Source organism: Eschrichtius robustus, chromosome 10 (assembly GCF_028021215.1).
Source record: "Eschrichtius robustus isolate mEscRob2 chromosome 10, mEscRob2.pri, whole genome shotgun sequence".
NCBI classification, from domain to species: domain Eukaryota; kingdom Metazoa; phylum Chordata; class Mammalia; order Artiodactyla; family Eschrichtiidae; genus Eschrichtius; species Eschrichtius robustus.
The window spans coordinates 51,068,958-51,088,131 of record NC_090833.1 but is presented as its reverse complement, the minus strand read 5'-3'; the positions used below and the strand labels follow the sequence as shown (position 1 = coordinate 51,088,131).

Genomic DNA, 19,174 nt, shown 5'->3' with positions numbered 1-19,174 from the left:
CCTATTCACAGTCCTCCTGTGTTGAGTAACAGAAATGTTTAGGGAGTGAGGTGTAATCGTTAAATGTATACTGTGATCAAACCTGGGTTAAAAAATCCTTTTTACGTTGCAAGTTGTGATGTCTAAAAAAATTTCCCTTAATAAATACACCTTCCTTTCCCACCTTAGTACAACATGGTGAAGGTAGTAGAAGTTTGATTCATTCATGTCTGCATCCATTTAATGACTATTTTCCAAACACCTACCACATGCAGTCAGCTTCCTGGGCATTGAGGATAAAACAGCACACAGGACAGGCTAGCAGGCAAGGCAGACTGACATTAAACTTGTAATGACTACAGAGTTTGTTTAACAATATTACAGAGGAATCACTTATTTGGAAGTGCATAGCAGAAGGAACAAACCTAGACTAGGGCTCTGGAAAGCTCTCCATGGGGAGATGATACGTAAGCTGGGTCCTGAAGAGTGGTTGGAAGCTGGCCCCGGTGAAACTGTCTTATCAGACTACATGCTTTTCTTCCATCATATGTACTTATACAGTTGTTTAGCTTTCCAGAGAAAGAGCTGGGTTTCCTATGGGCAATCACGTTCCCCATGGGATGTTACAATAGCTGTGTTTATGATTCTCAACTCCAGTGCTCATTCTACAACACTGTAGTTGTGGGAAATAGAGACAGTTGGGCCTCTTAGTAGGATACCTTGAAAACTATGGATTAAAAAAATTTTTCCTAATGGCTACTTTTCCTATGATTTTGCCTATTTGCCTTCCAAGGACCAAACATATTTTCAGTGCTTTGTAATGACCTGTTGGCTGATTTGGAAACAGAGAGAGGGAGACACTGTTTTTGGTTAGTTGGGAAGTTCTGACTCCCCTGCTTCTGATTTGTTGGAGTTTTGCTATAATGAATTACCTTCTCCTGACATAACTGATTGCTTTAGGGCTATCTTCTAAAATGTTGGCAGTAGAATCCTGCTAAGATGTGTGGTAAGAATCTAAGCATTCTGGAATGGCATCCCAGTTACTTCCTACTGAAATACTAATGTCTGTGTAGTCAGGAGGGCAGCCATCACCCGGAAACATAAATATTAAAGGAAAAAGCTGCAAACTATCACAGGAACTGAGGGAGGAAACTACGCCTGTTGTCTGGGTAAAGTATGTCTGAATCCAAAATATCCCAGAACCGGGCCTGGTGTTGAGTGAACAGGCATCAGCAGCCATTTTGGCCAAAGACACAGGGAAATGGGACATGTGTGATCTAGTTCCATTGTTCCAGACTTGATAGTTGGAATCTGGATGAGGACTAGTTTATGTCTGCACTTCCCACTTCACTTCTCATCACCTAATGTGGTTTTTGCTTAATGTGTGTTGTAAAAGTGCACTTAAGAAGCCATTTGACCTTGATTTCCCCAGATAATTATCTGCAATTGTTGGGTCCCGAGAGTGCTGGTTGGTTGTAAAAAAGGCTAGATGAGAATTGCTCCCAAGGGTAGGGCAGCTGGGTATGGCTGTGTAGTCAGTGCACTGCACAAAGGCACGGGCCTAATGCTGGAGGAGAAGCTGAAATCCAAACCAGCCAAGAGGAAAGATGCTCTTCTGTAATTTGTCCACCCAGAGAGGGCATTGCTTGTAATTTATATGAGGGCATGGTACGGACTAGCCAGCTCAGCCACTTGTAAACTCATGCTCACAGCTAACTCTATGACTTCAACAAAGAAAAATGGGGTAATTCTAGGTGATTTTTTTCGTGGCAAGAAATGTCTGTCCAATCCAAATCTTCTGCTTTATAAGCTGCATGCTTTTTTCTACAAAATATGGTTCAGATGTTACACAGCGATATTTTCACCGTGAAGCGTTCCAGATAAATCGTTGGGATTTCCTGTGGGAGATAACATCTGAGTTAATCTCACAGAGTCTCTCTCTTCCAAGCCTGTCCTGTCTCCAGGTTCATATGCCTGGGGTGGCCAACTGACTGTATATGCGACATTGTACCAGATTTCAGGGCCATATGCTGTTTTCCCCTGGAACTCTTCCTAAGTCGGTATCCAGCTAGGTCAGATGCTGCCAAACAACTGTTGGTAATGTACAGTTCCTCCCTCCCCGCCTGGCTGCAACATGTCCTATAGTCTCCAAACTCACATCTGGCAGCTCTGCTTGTACTTAGCAACTTGCAGATTTCCCTGCGTTGATTTACACAAGGGCTTAAAAAAAAAAAGAAAAAAAAAAAACAACCCAAGATTCATTTATCAAACATTTATCAGATACCTACTCTACAAAAGGCTCTGTGCCAGTTTGCAGGACCATACACAACGTATGAGATATTGTTCAAATATTTCACATGAGAAGCAGTGTATGGCTATCAGAGGTTTCATATGGTTCAACCTAAAATTATAAGCCTGCAGTGAGAAGACGTAGGCTGAAACCCTGGCTCCTCCATTTACTGGTTGTGTTACCTTGAGCAGGTTTTCTGACTTCCGTGTTCTTTTCAGTAAAAGGAGGAGATGGACTGGATGACCCTAAGGTCCTCCTTTCAAGACCTTAAGATTGTAAATTGACCAGCCAGGAAAGAGAATTTTATTGCCAGGAAGCCAGTTCAGTGGGAGATATGGAGAAGATAAATGGTAACAGATCTTTGTATTTAGTAGTGATTTCAGAGGACATGGCAAAGTTTTAAAAATAAATTTAATCTTAATTCTGCCTAATTTAAAAATAAGTATGTAGCGTTGCACCACAAACCATCGCCATTTAGGCTTTATATAGCAATCTTTTGCAAAATCTGGAAAGTTAGACAAATTAGAGCATAGCACCATTTTCACTAAAAGCTTTAACATAAGAAAAATAATTCTATTTATATAGTGATTTATAATTTTCAAAGCACTTTTCACATGCATTTTCTGATCTGATGCTCACAACAACCCAGTAAGCCAGGGTGTATTATTTTTCATCCGCTTTTTAGGAAACTAAGGCTTAGAGAGCTTAAATGACTTACTCAAGACCGCCAGCTAACAAGCCAAGCCAGAATTTTAGCCCAGTTCTCTAGTTATTCCTATATCGTTTCCAAACTCCACAAATGGCAAACCAAAGAGGGGGCAAATCTGGGGAGGAAAAGAAATGCTACAGAGATAACTGGAAGCAGATTGCAGGATTTTTGTGTGGAGCAGTTCTTTGACAATTCTTTCTCATCGGGACAGAGCTAAGGTGGGCAAAACCCCACCCTGGTCACTGAGGCATACAACTATGGCCACTCAAAGGGTTTCCCCTGGGCTGGAAGTGCAGTGCCCGTTGTATACCCCACCCCATACTTAACATTATCTTCTAATGGAGGAGGGCATCTTTTTCCCTTCTTTGAGCTTGGGGCTGTTGTGTCATCCTGGAAATTCCCGCTCCTATAGCTGCTATGGTTACGGTGGTATCATGGATTCCATCACTGTTGCTTCAGGAATTCCTTAGGAGATTGTGCTAGAAACAATTAATGTCAGATGCTCAAGAGGAGATGCTTCTAGTGGTTCTGCTGCTGACAAGGCGCTAGGAGGAGGCTTTCAGGACTCAGCAGCAACATGATGTTTTATTAGGCCCCTGTGTTATGGCCTCCTAAGAGCCCAGTCTGATGGTAGTATATGCAAGAAACCTCAGATCTTAAAGGCATCTTCCTTAAGACTGACATGTGGTGTAGTCAGTCACTCGGTACATGAGGGAGGTGACCTAGAAAAAAAAAAGCTACGACAGTGCTGTCCGCATTTGGCTACACATCAGAATCACCTGGGGAGCTTTTACAATCCCAGTGCCCAAGTCACACCCCATACAAATTAAATCACAATGTCTGGAGTGAGAGCCAGGTACCACAGTTTTTTTAAAGACCCCTAGCTGATTTCAGTGTGCAGTAAATTTTGCAATTAATAGGCTAGCTAATGATTTGTCCAAGATCACACAGCTGGGGACAGGAACTTAACCATGGTTCAACTCCACTGTTTTTAGCTAAAACTGACCCTTGCCCTAAAAATGAAGGATGAGTAGACATAGTATCTTTCACAATTACCCTTCAAGGTGAATATGTAGCCCCAGTTCATTAGTGAAGAATATGAGTGTGTTTCCATTTGGCCTTGTTACATGTGGAAGGAGACCTTCCAGTGATACTCACACCAGCTGTTGGACATGTAATGACATTCATTCAACAAGTGTCTATGGAGGGCCTACTGTGTACCAGGCTTGTCCTAGGCTGTATCAATAAATGGTGAACAAGGAACGTAAGGGTTTTCCCTCCCAGAGCTTATCAGCTAATGAAGGACCCAACGACATAATTCAGTGATTCCAACACTTTAGGGTTAAGAGTGTAAAGGCAACTTATTTTATTCATTTGCACTGGGCCTTGTTTCTTCAAGAGGATTGTGGCAGCAAACACACATAATGAAGTTGTTAGAATATAAATAAGAAACAGAAATCAAGACTAGGGAAAATATAAATACGAGTAGAGAGTCAAGAACAGAAGAAGAAAAATTTTAAATTATGCAAGTCATAAGGATCCACTTGGGCTGAACCTCAAATTTGGCATTAAGTGTCCTGGCAGCCATATTAAAAAGGAAACTATGGTTAGTTATAAAGTTCTTGTTGTCAGAAAGAAAACAAAAATACCAGTTCCTCAGGGAAGGAAAGGCTTTCCTAACAACTTGGCTCTTGAGGAGATGTCTAATGTGGAGCTTCATACAGTCTCCTGTAGTGACTGCAAAAAATGGATTTTATAACAGTGCCTTGCAGACCCTGCAATAAAAGTGAGGATATAAAACTAAAATGCGATTTAATAAATCTATTTCTGTCATGAGTAGGTGATCAGAAGTAGGTTGATTTGGGCCAAATATATGTCCAGATGAACCTATGACTGGAAGGTGCAGTGCCTGGGGGACACCCTTATAACAGTCTTCATAGTTTCTCTCTACTGGGATTTCCATAGGCATATGGTTATATTTTTCATTTTCTGGGGTAGAGTTGAAGGGTAAGTGTTCCATGTTGTGGATAATGGAATAGTTTTTACCAGGGGTCAGCAAACATTTTCTGAAAAGGGCCAGATAGTAAATATTTTAGCCCTTGTGGGCCAGACGATCTCTGTCATAACAATTCAGTGCTGCAGTCGTAACACAAAAGCAGCCACAGACAACACATACGTGAACGGGCATGCCTGTGTTCCAGTAGAACCTGATTTATAAAAACAGGTGGCAGGTCAAATTTGGCTGACGAACTATATTGCCAGCCCCTGGTTTAACCTAAAAAATTTTCTAAAGCCAAGTATATTATTGGTATTCTTTTGTGGGAATTATGGAACATTTCAAAACTTGGCAAGTCTTGGTCAGTGGTGACTTTGGCCTTATTATTTAGTCGATAGCAGGTGGTGATACATGCTGGAGAGAACATGGTTCATGTTGAGGTTACAAATTCATTAAGTTCATTGGAACAACATGCAGACCCCAAAGCAATCCAGTACAACTATTCACACATCCAAGTGACGCTCAGCAGACATGGAACTAGGGTCGTTGCAGCACAGAGCTGGGCTGGGTCTAAACATTTTTTGTTCCATGTGGAGAAGGAGGATTGTTATGCTCTTCACTGGGAGGTCTCACAAAGCAACATGGATTCTCTATTAAGATCTCATGGTTCCTTAGGAAAGAGAGAAGACACTGGATTATTTCCAGCAGGCTGATGTGTGCTATTCACTCCCTTATCATCTTTTCAAGTGCAAAATCTATTCCAGGCTACCCGATACAGATTCTAACCAACCTTCCATGAGTACAGCCAAAGATACGGCTACACTTAGTGAAAAAACAAAACAAAACAAAACATGATTTCACTGTAAAAGGGGCTTAGCTATGAGCAGATAATACATGTTGAGGGTTTATCATGGCCTGAATTCTTAAGTACCCCCCACTGGCCATAAACTAATCTGGGAAGTTAATCGTGTAATGGAGCTACTTTAAAGGGTTAAGCCTGGGAAGTCGTCAGAAGAGGTGGCTTCACGTGATTTAGTATCTGCAACAACAGGTGCTTTAGGGCTTCGGCCTTGAAGTCTGTAAAAACATGGCTGTGAATACAATGGTGGAACCAACCTTTGGGGCTTCATTGTCAGTCTGAACAGAATTTGGTATACCAGACTTTCTGGATAGCAGGGAATTGGTTTGTTTGCTCTATTGGGAATTTCCTAACTATTCGCTTCTCCAGCAGCGTAAGGTGGTTAAGAAAATAATTTTGCTCATTGTGATAGAATATTTCAGGCTTATGGATAGCAAATACTGTCTTTATCTTCATATACCCAGGGCTTAGCCCCATACCATATCCCTAAGGGTTGCTGTAAAATGTGTGCCTAATGAATGAATCCCAGACAAAATCAACCTGTTTGCATAGCTAGTGTCACAGAGTGATGGGCTGCCAGGAGAGGACATGGCTCCTTTTTATTACACAAATTGTGGCAGACATTGAACCCTCCAAAAGAGACTAAGCTTTTTGTCTGGGGATTGGAACAAACTATGCCTACACAACTTAAAAAGCAGAGAACCACACAGATGGAATCGGAATCGTAGTGTTTCCCAGCAGATATCACCAGATGGGGGAGGGGGTAAGAGATCAGCGATCAAGTTCACGTGGCATGTATGAATATTTTTAATAATGCTATTCTTAACAAGCAGGATTTGAGGCCAGAGACATTTCCAGGGAAAATTTCTTAGGGAAAATGACTGGTATCAGAGTTGCTTGAGACTTCTACTTTTTCAGAAGTAACAAGTGACCAGACATATTATTTTGTTCCCGGCTCCCTTTCTTCTGGCCCCTGCCAGTATGCTTATTTATAACAATAACTTTAACAGTTGCCTTAAGAAAACCAATTTCCTTCAACAGAAGTCACAACATGATCTTACAGTCATACTTTTTAAAATGTCGCTGCCACTAATGAGAAGAGATGCGTAGAGAATAGTGATGTACCGAGCCAAAAATCAAATCCTGGACAGCAGTGTGAGGTGCTGCCACAGCTCTGCCCCGACCCCACCCTTGTGGCCAGGTCTTACCAGTAGGAAAGAAGGAGAGAACCAAGAGGATGAGGACGTACACAGAAACCCTCAGAACCCGGCAGATGCTCCAGTCCTGAGCATTTCATTGTAGGCTTCCATGGCTACCAGAGGAATGTGGGAATGAGGACAGAAACAGAGAGGAACTTAAAGCAAAGTCTAACGTCACGTGGGGGTAGCTTTAACACGGGTAGTTTGTCATACTGTCATAGATAAATTGCCTACCTGACTGCATCCAGCAGGTTCATAAGGGACAAAATTTGGCCCCAGGGACATTTATTTTATTTATTTTTTTAACATCTTTATTGGAGTATAATTGCTTTACAATGTTGTGTTAGTTTCTGCTGTATAACAAAGTGAATCAGCTATATGCACATGTATATCCCCATATCCCTTCCCTCTTACATCTCCCTCCCACCCTCCCTATCCCACCCCTCTAGGTGGTTGCAAAGCACCGAGCTGATCTCCCTGTGCTATGCTGCTGCTTCCCACTAGCTTTCTATTTTACATTTGGTAGTGTATATATGTCCATGCCACTCTCTCACTTCCTCCCAGCTTACCCTTCTCCCTCCCCGTGTCCTCAAGTCCATTCTCTACGTCTGAGTCTTTATTCCTATCCTGCCCCTAGGTTCATCAGAACCAATTTTTTTTTTGAGATTCCATATATATGTGTTAGCATACGGTATTTGTTTTTCTCCTTCTGACTTACTTCACTCCGTATGACAGACTCTAGGTCCATCCAGCTCACTACAAATAACTCAATTTCGTTTCTTTTTATGGCTGAGTAATATTCTATTGTATATACGTGCCACATCTTCTTTATCCATTCGTCTGTCGATGGACACTTAGGTTGCTGCCATGTCCTGGCTATCGTAAAGAGTGCTGCAATGAACATTGTGGTACATGACTCTTTTGGAATTATGGTTTTCTCAGGGTATATGCCCAGTAGTGGGAATGCTGGGTCATATGGTAGTTCTATTTTTAGTTTTTTAGGGAACCTCCATACTGTCTCCATAGTGGCTCTATGAATTTACATTCCCACCAACAGTGCAAGAGGGTTCCCTTTTCTCCACACCCTCTCCAGCATTTATCTTTTGTAGATTTTTTGATGATGGCCATTCTGACTGGTGTGAGGTGATACCTCATTGTAGGTTTGATTTGCATTTCTCTAATGATTAGTGATGTTGAGCATTCTTTCATGTGTTTTTTGGCAATCTGTATATCTTCCTTGGAGAAATGTCTATTTAGGTCTTCTGCGCATTTCTGGATTAGGTTGTTTGTTTTTTGCTATTGAGCTGCATGAGCTGCTTGTATATTTTGGAGATTAATCCTTTGTCAGCTGCTTCATTTGCAAATATTTTCTTCCATTCTGAGGGTTGTCTTTTCGTCTTGTTTATGGTTTCCTTTGCTATGCAAAAGCTTTTAAGTTTCATTAAGTCCCATTTGTTTATTTTTGTTTGTATTTCCATTTCTCTAGGAGGTGTGTCAAAAAGGATCTTGCTGTGATTTATGTCATAGAGTGTTCTGCCTATGTTTTCCTCTAAGAGTTTTATAGTGTCTGGCCTTACACTTAGGTCTTTAATCCATTTTGAGTTTATTTTTGTGTATGGTGTTAGGGAGTGTTCTAATTTCATTCTTTTACATGTAGCTGTCCAGTTTTCCCAGCACCACTTATTGAAGAGGCTGTCTTTTCTCCATTGTATATTCTTGCCTCCTTTGTCAAAGATAAGGTGACCATATGTGTGTGGGTTTATCTCTGGGCTTTCTATCCTGTTCCATTGATCTATATTTCTGTTTTTGTGCCAGTACCACACTGTCTTGATTACTGTAGCTTTGTAGTATAGTCTGAAGTCCGGGAGCCTGATTCCTCCAGCTCCGTTTTTCTTTCTCAAGATTGCTTTGGCTATTCGGGGTCTTTTGTGTTTCCATACAAATTGTGAAACTTTTTGTTCTAGTTCTGTGAAAAATGCCATTGGTAGTTTGATAGGGATTGCATTGAATTTGTAGATTGCTTTGGGTAGTATAGTCATTTTCACAATGTTGATTCTTCTAATCCAAGAGCACAGTATATCTCTCCATCTGTTTGTATCATCTTTCATTTCTTTCATCATTGTCTTACAGTTTTCTGCATACAGGTCTTTTGTCTCCTTATGTAGGTTTATTCCTAGGTATTACCCCAGGGACATTTATTAAATATCACCCCATCCTTGTTACCTTTACTGCTTTCTAATTTCCACATCACCAGACCAAGGGAACTTGAGCATCTGTTCATAGTTTTGCTCCTAACCCTCCCCCAACATGAACCAGAAGGCAACAGAAATAGAATAGAGACAAATAGATAACCTTAAGTAGCTTCTGGGTTTACCTCACTGTCCTGTTTGGTGAGTGTAGAGAGCCAATTATAAATTGTCACAATGCTGAGCATCTTTGGATGATAAGAATACGCTAATCTCCAAGGTCGGTATTTGTCATTTTTAGCTGTGTATTCATTTGTTCACTGATCCATCCTTTGATATTCTTGCTCTTAGGGCCTGAGGATCATTTTCTCAGATGCATCTCGGCTCATCTTCCGGCTCAGTTCCTCCAGTGGTGTGCGGGCCACCATCAGACTGTATGCAGAAAGCTATGAGAGGGATCCCAGTGGTCATGACCAGGAGCCCCAGGTACCTGAACGGAGCTGTGCTCTCAGCACTGTGTGTCTTACTGCTCCTGGAAAACTTAAGGAGCTTTAGTGGGGGTGATTTTACTTTCTAGAGAGGTGTATTGATAGCTCCAGCTATCAAGGACAAACTGCGAGTGACTCTAAGCAGATTTAACTCATTTATTGCAGTGTTTGAAACAGAAAAATTGCTCTCAAGCATCTATGAGTTTAGACCAGCATTTCCGAAACCACTTGCCTCTCTTGACTGTTCTGCAGTTTGTTGATTGTGGTAACCTCAAGAGAGGCACCTTGTATAGACCAGTTAAGGAAATTTTGAGTGAGAGTCAAGCAGGTCAAAGTCTTCAGAGCCTTGTCTATACTCAAGTAAATGATGGGTTCCCAAGTGTTCGGAAAACTCTGGGTTGGACCATGTCCGTGAGGTGCCACTATAGATGCTACCCTGGGCTTCCTCTCTGAGGTTGCTGCATGGCCCACTGTGAGAGGAGGGGCCACGGCTGGTCTGAATTTAAAGTGAAGTGAGGACACTGACACAGCTGGGCTGGCCTGTGTATGGCAGAGCCCCCTCAAGTTGTCAGCACAGAGCTAATTAAAAACTCACTTTAAAAAACAAAACAAAACAAAACTCACTTAGAAAAGCAACAGCACAACCATATCCTCACCCCCGTATTTGTTAAAGGTCCAGGCAACATTATTTAATACCAGAAAGTACCCATTATAATGTTGGGCACTTCCATCTACACTGCTAGCTGCCCCTCCCTGCCTTGGTCTCTAGTTCAGCCGGGTTTTGAAGCAGAGTCCTTGAGGAAATGGTTCCTTGAGATGAAACCATTGGTTCCATCTGCAATGTTTCTTTTGTGGAGAAGTAGAGAAGCAAAGAAAAACTCACTGCTTCTCAGTGTAGAGTTGCCCAGAATTTTCAGGTATAATTTGCCAAAGTTGCGCCATGGATGGAATAAGATACCGGGGAGGGTTATCTTTCTTTGTAAGTAATTTAGTGGTTTTTGTTTTTGTTTTTAATGGTATCTTTCTTTGGAGGGTCTCAAAGAACTTGATGAACATGGTACCATAGAACCTTACACCTGACTCTGTAACCAGTGGATCTATCTGGAGTAAAATTACCCCAGATGGGGAAGGAGAGGCCTGTTGTCAGGGTCACTGAGAGTGTGAAGGGGCGGAGCACGAAGCCAGCATCGAGACTTGGGCCTTTCCTTCTCAGGATCCCAGGCTCTCCATGCAGGGATGTGCCACGTTCTGCCAACATAATTTGTTACTGAGTACATTTCACCCAAGATAGTACCAAATCATGCAAGAATTGGAGGCTAACAGTGTCTTTCCATATAAAACTCTTCTACATCTCATGTTGGGAAGTGAGATTAAAGCAAGGGCCTGAAAGTCCAGAGCTACGTACAGGGTGAGGAATGATATTCCTGGCCTCACCAACTCTGACTCACTCTGATTCGAGGCTATTTTTTCCTCAACATTCCTTTCCCTATTTGCACGGGGTAAGTGGTTATGATGTTTGCTTATTTTTATTTACCTTTGCACTAACTGCAGAAGTATGATGTCCAGGCCATTAGACACATGTAAAAATACCCTATACACATATGAGTCTCTCTCTGAGGTGGTCCCCAAAGGCCAAGTGGTACCACTTTTTTTTAAGGTTTACTTTGAAGTTGAAAACCACCACAGGCCTGCTGCTAGAAGGTTGTGTGGTAAGTATATACTTCAAAAAAAAACCATAAGTAATGCTGGTTATAGTTGCCATTGCTGTGTATTTCCCATCCTGTTGGTTTAAACAGTTTGCCACTTTGTATGGTTGGGAAATCCCTTCATTGATAGGGCTCTTCTTCTGATTGCTGACATTCCTTCCCTTTGTAATCCTAAGTGAGGGTTTTGCCGGACCTAGCTAGGTGGGCCTCAGAATATTTAGCTTATGATCTAGCTAAAAATTTTAGATTAAAATAGAACTCCGTGTTCAAAGACCAGACATCATTGACTCATCATCTTAAGCCGTACTGTGTAATGTATTTCAGTCGAGATATAATTTAGACTAAGATTTTAAAAGGCATCTAAACCCCTAAGGAAAAGGAAGCAGCATCTCTCAACAGGCCCACCTGTCTCAATTACTGCTGAACTGTCCCTAGGCATCTAAGTTTAACCACTGGGGGGGCCTCTTTCCAGCACTGCTTTCCAGGACCGCCGCTTCTGCCTTCCAAGAGCTCTGGAAGGAAAAGCCTGCGGTTAACTGTTAACAGAGATCAAAGATAAGACCTTCTGCTCAAGCTGCTAATATTATTATTGGTCCAGGGCCTGGCAGGGCAACACCAGCTTGTGGTGCTTTCTCAGCTACAGAGACCTCTTCCACCTTTTTATTATTTTTTAAAATTAATTAATTAACTTATATTTGGCTGCGTTGGGTCTTCATTGCTGTGCGTGGGCTTTCTCTAGTTGCTGCGAGCGGGGGCTATTCTTTGTTGCGGTGCACAGGCTTCTCATTGCGGTGGCTTCTCTTGTTGCAGAGCACGGGCTCTAGGCACGCGGGCTCAGTGGTTGTGGCTCACGGGCTCTGGAGCGCAGGCTCAGTAGTTGTGGCACACGGGCTTAGTTGCTCCGTGGCATGTGGGATCCTCCCGGACCAGGGCTTGAACCCGTGTCCCGTGCATTGGCAGGCGGATTCTTAACCACTGCGCCACCAGGGAAGTCCCTCTTCCACCTTTTTAGCTTGTTCTGACTTAGAGCCCAGAAAGCAGAGAACAGATCCCCCCCACACACACACTCCCACTTGCGCTCAGAAGCCCATAAAAGTACCTCTCTGGTCTATAGAGATTCCATTGATAATCTTATTCTAATTCAACAGGTATTTTTGGATGTTTTACCCACCCTAACAAGCTATTTAACAAGAAGACTCCCTTATTACTGTTATTTAACAAGAATTCCCTTTAACTAGCTTATCAGCATCTGGCTCTTCTACTTTGCACATGGATAGTTTCTTTTCCAGACATTTTAGGCACATGTGAACAGAACATGTTTTAAACATTTATACTGTGGTTGCCTTGTGGAAGTATTCATAACTATCCTAGTGATGCAACTAGGAAAACTTGTGATACAATCTGTATGCACATAAGTCTCTACTCCTGCGTGTAGATTTTCCATTTAGGTCCTTTTGTCTAACAGTGATTATGCTATTTGTCTTAAGCTGATGTAAAATAATTTCTTATCTACATCAGAAAGTATTTTTTTAAAAATTCTATTCATGTGCACCTAAGAATTGGTGGTGAGGGGAGGAAAGGGGTGGGGAGGGCTCTGATGAGATGCAGAGGTGCTTGCCTTGCCCTCACCCTGTGTCCTTGGTAAATTAGGAAGGAAAGCTTCCAAGGCCTATTTCTGGGAGATTACTTAGTTTTCAAAATACAAGATTACTTTAATTTTACTGGCAATCAGTAGGCCTTCAATGAGCCCTCACACCAGCTGGGAATAATTTGGAAAAAGGGATGAGCCAAAAGAATTTAAATTCACAGGTAACCAGAAACAGTCCAGTTATTTCCATTTTCTTTCCCACCAAGCTTATTAGCAGGACTGCTAAATTCACTTTTTCTTCACCTTCTTTCCTTGTCCCTTTGAGCCTGAGGGTGGAATAGCTAATAAACAATAAAAGATCCAAAAGGAAACGGAAGGAGAAGTTTTGCTAAGGCCTGGGGTAATCACAGGCTGATAATCCGTTCCCTGCTGATCAGCAGTTAGCTTTGGAACTTTAATTGCAGATTGTAACCGTGCTCACCCCATCCAGCCCCTGGAAGGAGACTGATTTTCTCTAACCCTCCTTACAAATTGAGGGAATTTATGTATGTATTTCTGATAAGCTGTACATAGAACACCTTAAAAACTAATATCTAAGGGCCAGAAGTCTCTCTACACTGGATTCATCTGTGAAACCAAAGGCCATCTGGTGTTTTGTCCTAGCTGTTCTTATTATGACTTTATAATCCAGAAATATAAAGCCCAGAGCCCTTTTGTATTATGCTGGGAGCACATATAATTTATCTTCTAAACCACGATACTTCTGAGAGTGAAAGGGGGCACTGATCCCAGATAAATAGATGGTTACTCTAGCTACGCACCTTCTTGCTCTCTGAGGTTTGCACGCCTCTTCGGAGATGGGTTTCTAAGAGCATCAGCAGTATAAAGCCAGTAGTACAGAGAGAGCAGGCCAGGAAGGGAAGAGTTAGATCAGTGGTTCTAACCCAGACTGCACATCAGAACCATTTGGGGGCCTTGGTGAGGACACCACTCCTGGGCCCACTCTCAGAGATTGACTTTAATTATTCTGCCTGGACCTATAGTTTTTAAAAGCTCCCCAGGTGATTCTCATTAGACGAGTGGTCTCAGACTTTAAGGTGTATATGAATCACCTGGAGATCTTATCAAGCTGAAGATTCTGACTCAGGTTTGGGGAAGCCTGGAGAGTCTGCATTTCTGACAAGCCCCAAGGTATATTGTGCCGCTGGTCCAGGGGCCACACTTTGAACAGCAAAGAGTTAGATGAACTGTGAAGCCCTAAAAACAGGACCTTGAAAAAAAAATTGTAAGGGGGAAATTTGATTTTTATTTAAATATTTTTTCCATTTTCAGAATTAAACTTTTTTTAAAAAAATTAAAGTATATTTGATCGACCTTGAAATCTTTAAAATGGTAGAAGGGGCAACACCTGTTTTTAGTGCCCTTGCAGGCACGGGCCGCTGTCCTCTAGACTTCCCAGTTGCCCACTGGACTCCATGTGAATGTCTTCTAGGGCTCTCCAACCTGACGCCTGCCAGCGCTCTGCTCCCCTCCCCCACCAAACCCTGCTTCTTTCAGTGTCTTCTTCATCTCAGTAAATGGCAGTTTCATCCTTCCAGTAGGTTCTGCCAGAAATCTAAGATTCATCCTTGACTCCTTTCTTTCTCTCCTACCCCACATCCAAGAGCAAATCCTATCAACTTGACCTTCAAAACACAACCAGACTCTGACCCCGTCTTACCATCCCCACCATTGCTACCCTGGGCCAAACTACTGTCCTCTCTAGATGATTGCAGTGCTCTCCTCACTGGCCTCCTTCCTTCCACTCTTGCCCACTCCCTTGCCCACACCCTAGTCTCAGCACAGCAACCAGAAGACTTTTTTAAAAAACATGTTAGATCACCTCATGACTCTAAAATCCTCCAGTGGCTCCCCAGCTCACTCAGAGAAGAGCCGAAACCCTTACTGTGGTCTCAAACGCAACTGGAAATGGCCCCTTTTCTCCCTCTGACTTCATCTCCTACCTCTCATCCTGTTTCTCTCTCCACTCCAGCCATTGTTTGGTGAACATGCCAAGAATACTCTGCCTCATGGCACTTAACAGTGGCTGTTCCCTCTGCCTGGAATGCTTTTCCCTCTGATATCTGCATGGCCTTCCCCCTCACTTCTCAATGAGGGTTACCCTGGCCACTCTACATAAAATAGCCCTCATACCCGAGTGCGACTTAGCTCCCTTGCCCTGCTTTACTTTTCTCCATGGTACATAGTCCCATCACATATATATTTACTTGTTTATTTGTTTTATTGTCTGTCTCCACCCAGTAGAATAAAACACCAGGAGGCCAGCGCTTAGTTTTTTTTCACTGTATCCCTAATGCACAGAATACCACCTGGCATACGGTAAATGTCCAGTACAATTTTGCCAAATGAACGAAATGCAAACAGTCCCCGACTTATCATGGTTCAACTTGATTTTTCTGCTTTTTGATGGTGCGTAAGTAATAAGCATTCAGTAGGAACCGTACTTCTCATTTTGACCTTTTCCTGGGCTAGCGACATGTGGTCCCACACTCTCTGGTGATGCTGGGCAGCAGCACTGAGCCGCGGCTCCCAGTCAGCCACACAACCTCAAAGGAGAACAGCCAATGGATACACTTACAGCCACTCTGTATCCCTACAACCGTTCTGATTTTCACTTCAGTACAGTATTCAATAAATTACATGAGCCCTTCAACACTTTATTATAAAATAGTCTTTGTGTTAGATGAATTTGCCCCACTGTTAGCTAATGTTAAGTGTTCTGAGCACGTTTAAGGTAGGCTAGGCTAAGCTGAGGTGTTCCGTATGTTAGGTGTGTTAAATGCATTTCTGACTTTTGGTATTTTCAGCTTAAGATGGGTTTATCAGGAGGTTATCCATCGTAAATCAAGGAAGATCTGTATTCAGTGTTAATTACTTTGGAATATCTCACACTGATTATATCACACAGGAAACTGTACTCAGTATGAACCTTGGTGCTACCGTCAGGTTTTCTTCTGTGATTGAGGGTTTGAATAAAACCAGTTGTCATTTTTAAGGTCTACAATGTGCCAGGCACCATTCTACATATTGGGTTGGCCAAAAGGTGTGTTCTACATATTGGGTTGGCCAAAAGGGCAAAACATTGTATGGAAAAACCCGGACACACTTTTTGGCCAACCCAATATTTTAGATATATCCATTATTTTATTAATGGTTCTAGTGGACCCCAGAGTAGAATTAGCATCCCGCTTTTGCAAGTGAGTAAACTGAGTCAGGGAACATTCATCCCCACGGGTCAGGTAAGGTCTGGATTGGAGATTCATACTAGGTCTTAACAAAACCCATGGTTTCCATGGTAACGCTTGAGGTCCTGAGGAGGTCCCGAGGAGAGAGAATTTCTTCTTACCTGTGCTTGAATCCAAGGTTGCACCTGGAGCCTCGGTTCAGTGTTACTTATTGAGAGACTTTTTTCTCACACCAACAACCAACTCTCCGATTCTTAGACACCAACTAGGTGTCCAACAATTCAATTCAGTTGAGACTAACTACGCTGAGTTACCCAGACCCACAGGTTAAGGGCTCAGTCCCACCAGACTGCCCCCACCTCAGACACTAGCTGCAAATGGGCACCCAGGCTCCCCACATTTCCGCCCATTTGACTACAAATTCAGGGGTTCCCATGATACCCCCCTTAGGGGGGAATCATGATAATTTGCTAGGATAATTTGCTTGTCTCACAGAACCCAGACAAGCACTTTACTTACTATTAGTGACTTTTTATAAAGGATGCAACTCGAGGACAGCCAAATGGAAGAGACAGGGCAAGGTACACGGGGAAGGGTGTTCAGAGTTCCACGCCTTCTTCTGGCATGCTGCTGCCGGAGAGCCCTGAGGTCTTCGCCAGCTCAGAAGCTCTTTGAACCCTGTTGTTTAGGAGTTTTTGGAGGTTTCATTACCTAGGCACAATTGATTAAATCACTGAGTGTTCCTGATTGAACTCAATCTCCAGCCCCTCCCCCTTCCTGGGACATGGGGGTTGGGTGGAGGGTTCCAATCCTCTCATCACCTGGTTGGTTCCTTGGGCTACAGTCCTCATCCTGACGCTGTCTGGGGGCTCACCAAGAGTCATCTCCTTAACATAAACCCAGGTACGGTTGAAACGGGCTTATTATGATTGACCCTCCTGTCACTCAGGAAATTCAAAGGACTTTGGAAGTTCTGTGCCAGGGACAAAGACCAAATATATTCTTTATTATACTGCACTTATAAATGTTGATAACGGTGAGTGCTTTGAAAACAACCAGTGTTCTCCTCCTTAATTTGAATTAGTGATGAATAGGTTATTAAAAATTATTAAAAGAATAATGTTATAAATACATACCAGTTATGTTTTATAGCTAATAGGGATCTAAAGTAAGAGGTTAAAAAGTTGGAGAATAAAGTTAGATATTGAAATAATGGGCGTGATGTGGAAAACTTGGAAATAGAATGGAATTCAGAAGTGACGTAAATGGACATTAACTTTGGCATTCAATTTTCATAACAAGATGAAAAAATATATATGTATATTATGTATACATATGTGTGTGTTTATGTATGTATGTGTTTGTATATTTATATACATATACGCACATATATACACATGGTTTGGGAATCATACTACATAAATATATATAAAAAACAGTATGTCGTGCTGCGGAGCAACTAAGCCCATGCGCCGTAACTACTGAACCTGAGCTCTAGACCCCGAGAGCCACAACTACTGAGCCTGAGTGCCTCAACTACTGAAGCCCGCACACCTAAAGCCTGTGTTCCGCGACAAGGGAAGCCACTGCAATAAGAAGCCCGTGCACCGCAACGAAGAGTAGACCCCGCTCAGCGCAACAAGAGAAAGCCCGTGCGCAGCAACGAAGACCCAATGCAGCCAAAAATAAATAAATAAATAAATTTATTAAAAAAAACAGTATGTCGTATTCAAAAAGAAAACCAGCACACAGATGTATTAATAGCCATACATGCAAGGAAAACCATGAAATACCTCATTTTTCTCCTCGGAGTTTAGTCTGTATTGCTGTAGTTTGGAGGTATGGGGGAGGATGGAGTGATGTAGAGAGAGTTGAGAAGAACAGCACGTGGTTAAAGGGCTGGGATGTAAACTCTGTGGCCAAGTTGAAGAGCTGGCTCATTTTGCTTGAAAGAGAGGCGTGACCTGGAGGTCTTCAAGAATTTAAAGAATAATGTGATGCAGAGAAAGATGACCAGCTGTTCTCCATAACTGATGAATATGTAATTTGAGGAAATAAATTCAAGCTGAACTGGAAGTGATTCAGATTGCCTGTTAGAACAATTTCCCAACTTAAGATGGCTGGTTTGTGCTTTTCTAGAAGTCTCCATGACCACAAAGATTCAAATAATTTTTAAATATGGGCAAGGGTGGAAGGGACAGAGAAAGATAACATTTCAACGTATTCTTCAGCCTAAAAATTTTGGTTCTGTGATTATTACTTTGTTTTTTTTAAAGAATTTCACTTTTATTTATTTATTTATTTATTTATTTATTTTGGCTGTGTTGGGTCTTCGTCTCTGTGCGAGGGCCCTCTCCAGTCGCGGCGAGCGGGGGCCACTCTTCATCGCGGTGCGCGGGCCTCTCACCGTCGCGGAGCACAGGCTCCAGACGCGCAGGCTCAGTAGTTGTGGCTCACGGGCCCAGTCGCTCCGCGGCATGTGGGATCCTCCCAGACCAGGGCTCGAACCCGTGTCCCCTGCATTGGCAGGCAGATTCTCAACCACTGCGCCACCAGGGAAGCCCTGTGATTATTACTTTTAAAAAAGGAAAGAAAAGAGACAAATTCTGGTGAGGTGGGTTAGATTTCCCTCTAGTGGCCTAGAAAGGAATTTAGTACAACTGTTTTCACAAATCAGAGTCACTTGGAGCTGAATTAAAATTGAGAAAGAAGCAAACATGTATGGGCTTTCTTTATTTCTACTCATTTAGGTGAATTGCCCCTTAAAAAAAAAGACAGGGCAAACAGTCCTTATTTTTCTCACTTGGATATTGAAATCTGGACTCACGCTCTGCTATTACTGTGGATTGTTTTCCCTGGAACTGAGAACCTTTCCTGGGATGGTCATCTGATGGTGTGTGATAAACTCCCTTGGGCTGGGAATTTGGCA

The 19,174-nt window shown here is 42.5% G+C and overlaps 1 protein-coding gene across 1 annotated transcript in view; it reads left to right on the top strand.

Moving 5' to 3' along the window:
• Positions 1-19,174, top strand: part of PGM5 (phosphoglucomutase 5) — a 188,910-nt gene that overhangs the window by 143,681 nt on the left and 26,055 nt on the right. Inside the window, exon 10 of the mRNA XM_068553322.1 lies at positions 9,570-9,704. Coding sequence (XP_068409423.1) covers positions 9,570-9,704 — 135 coding nt within the window. The remainder of the gene's footprint in view (positions 1-9,569; positions 9,705-19,174) is intronic.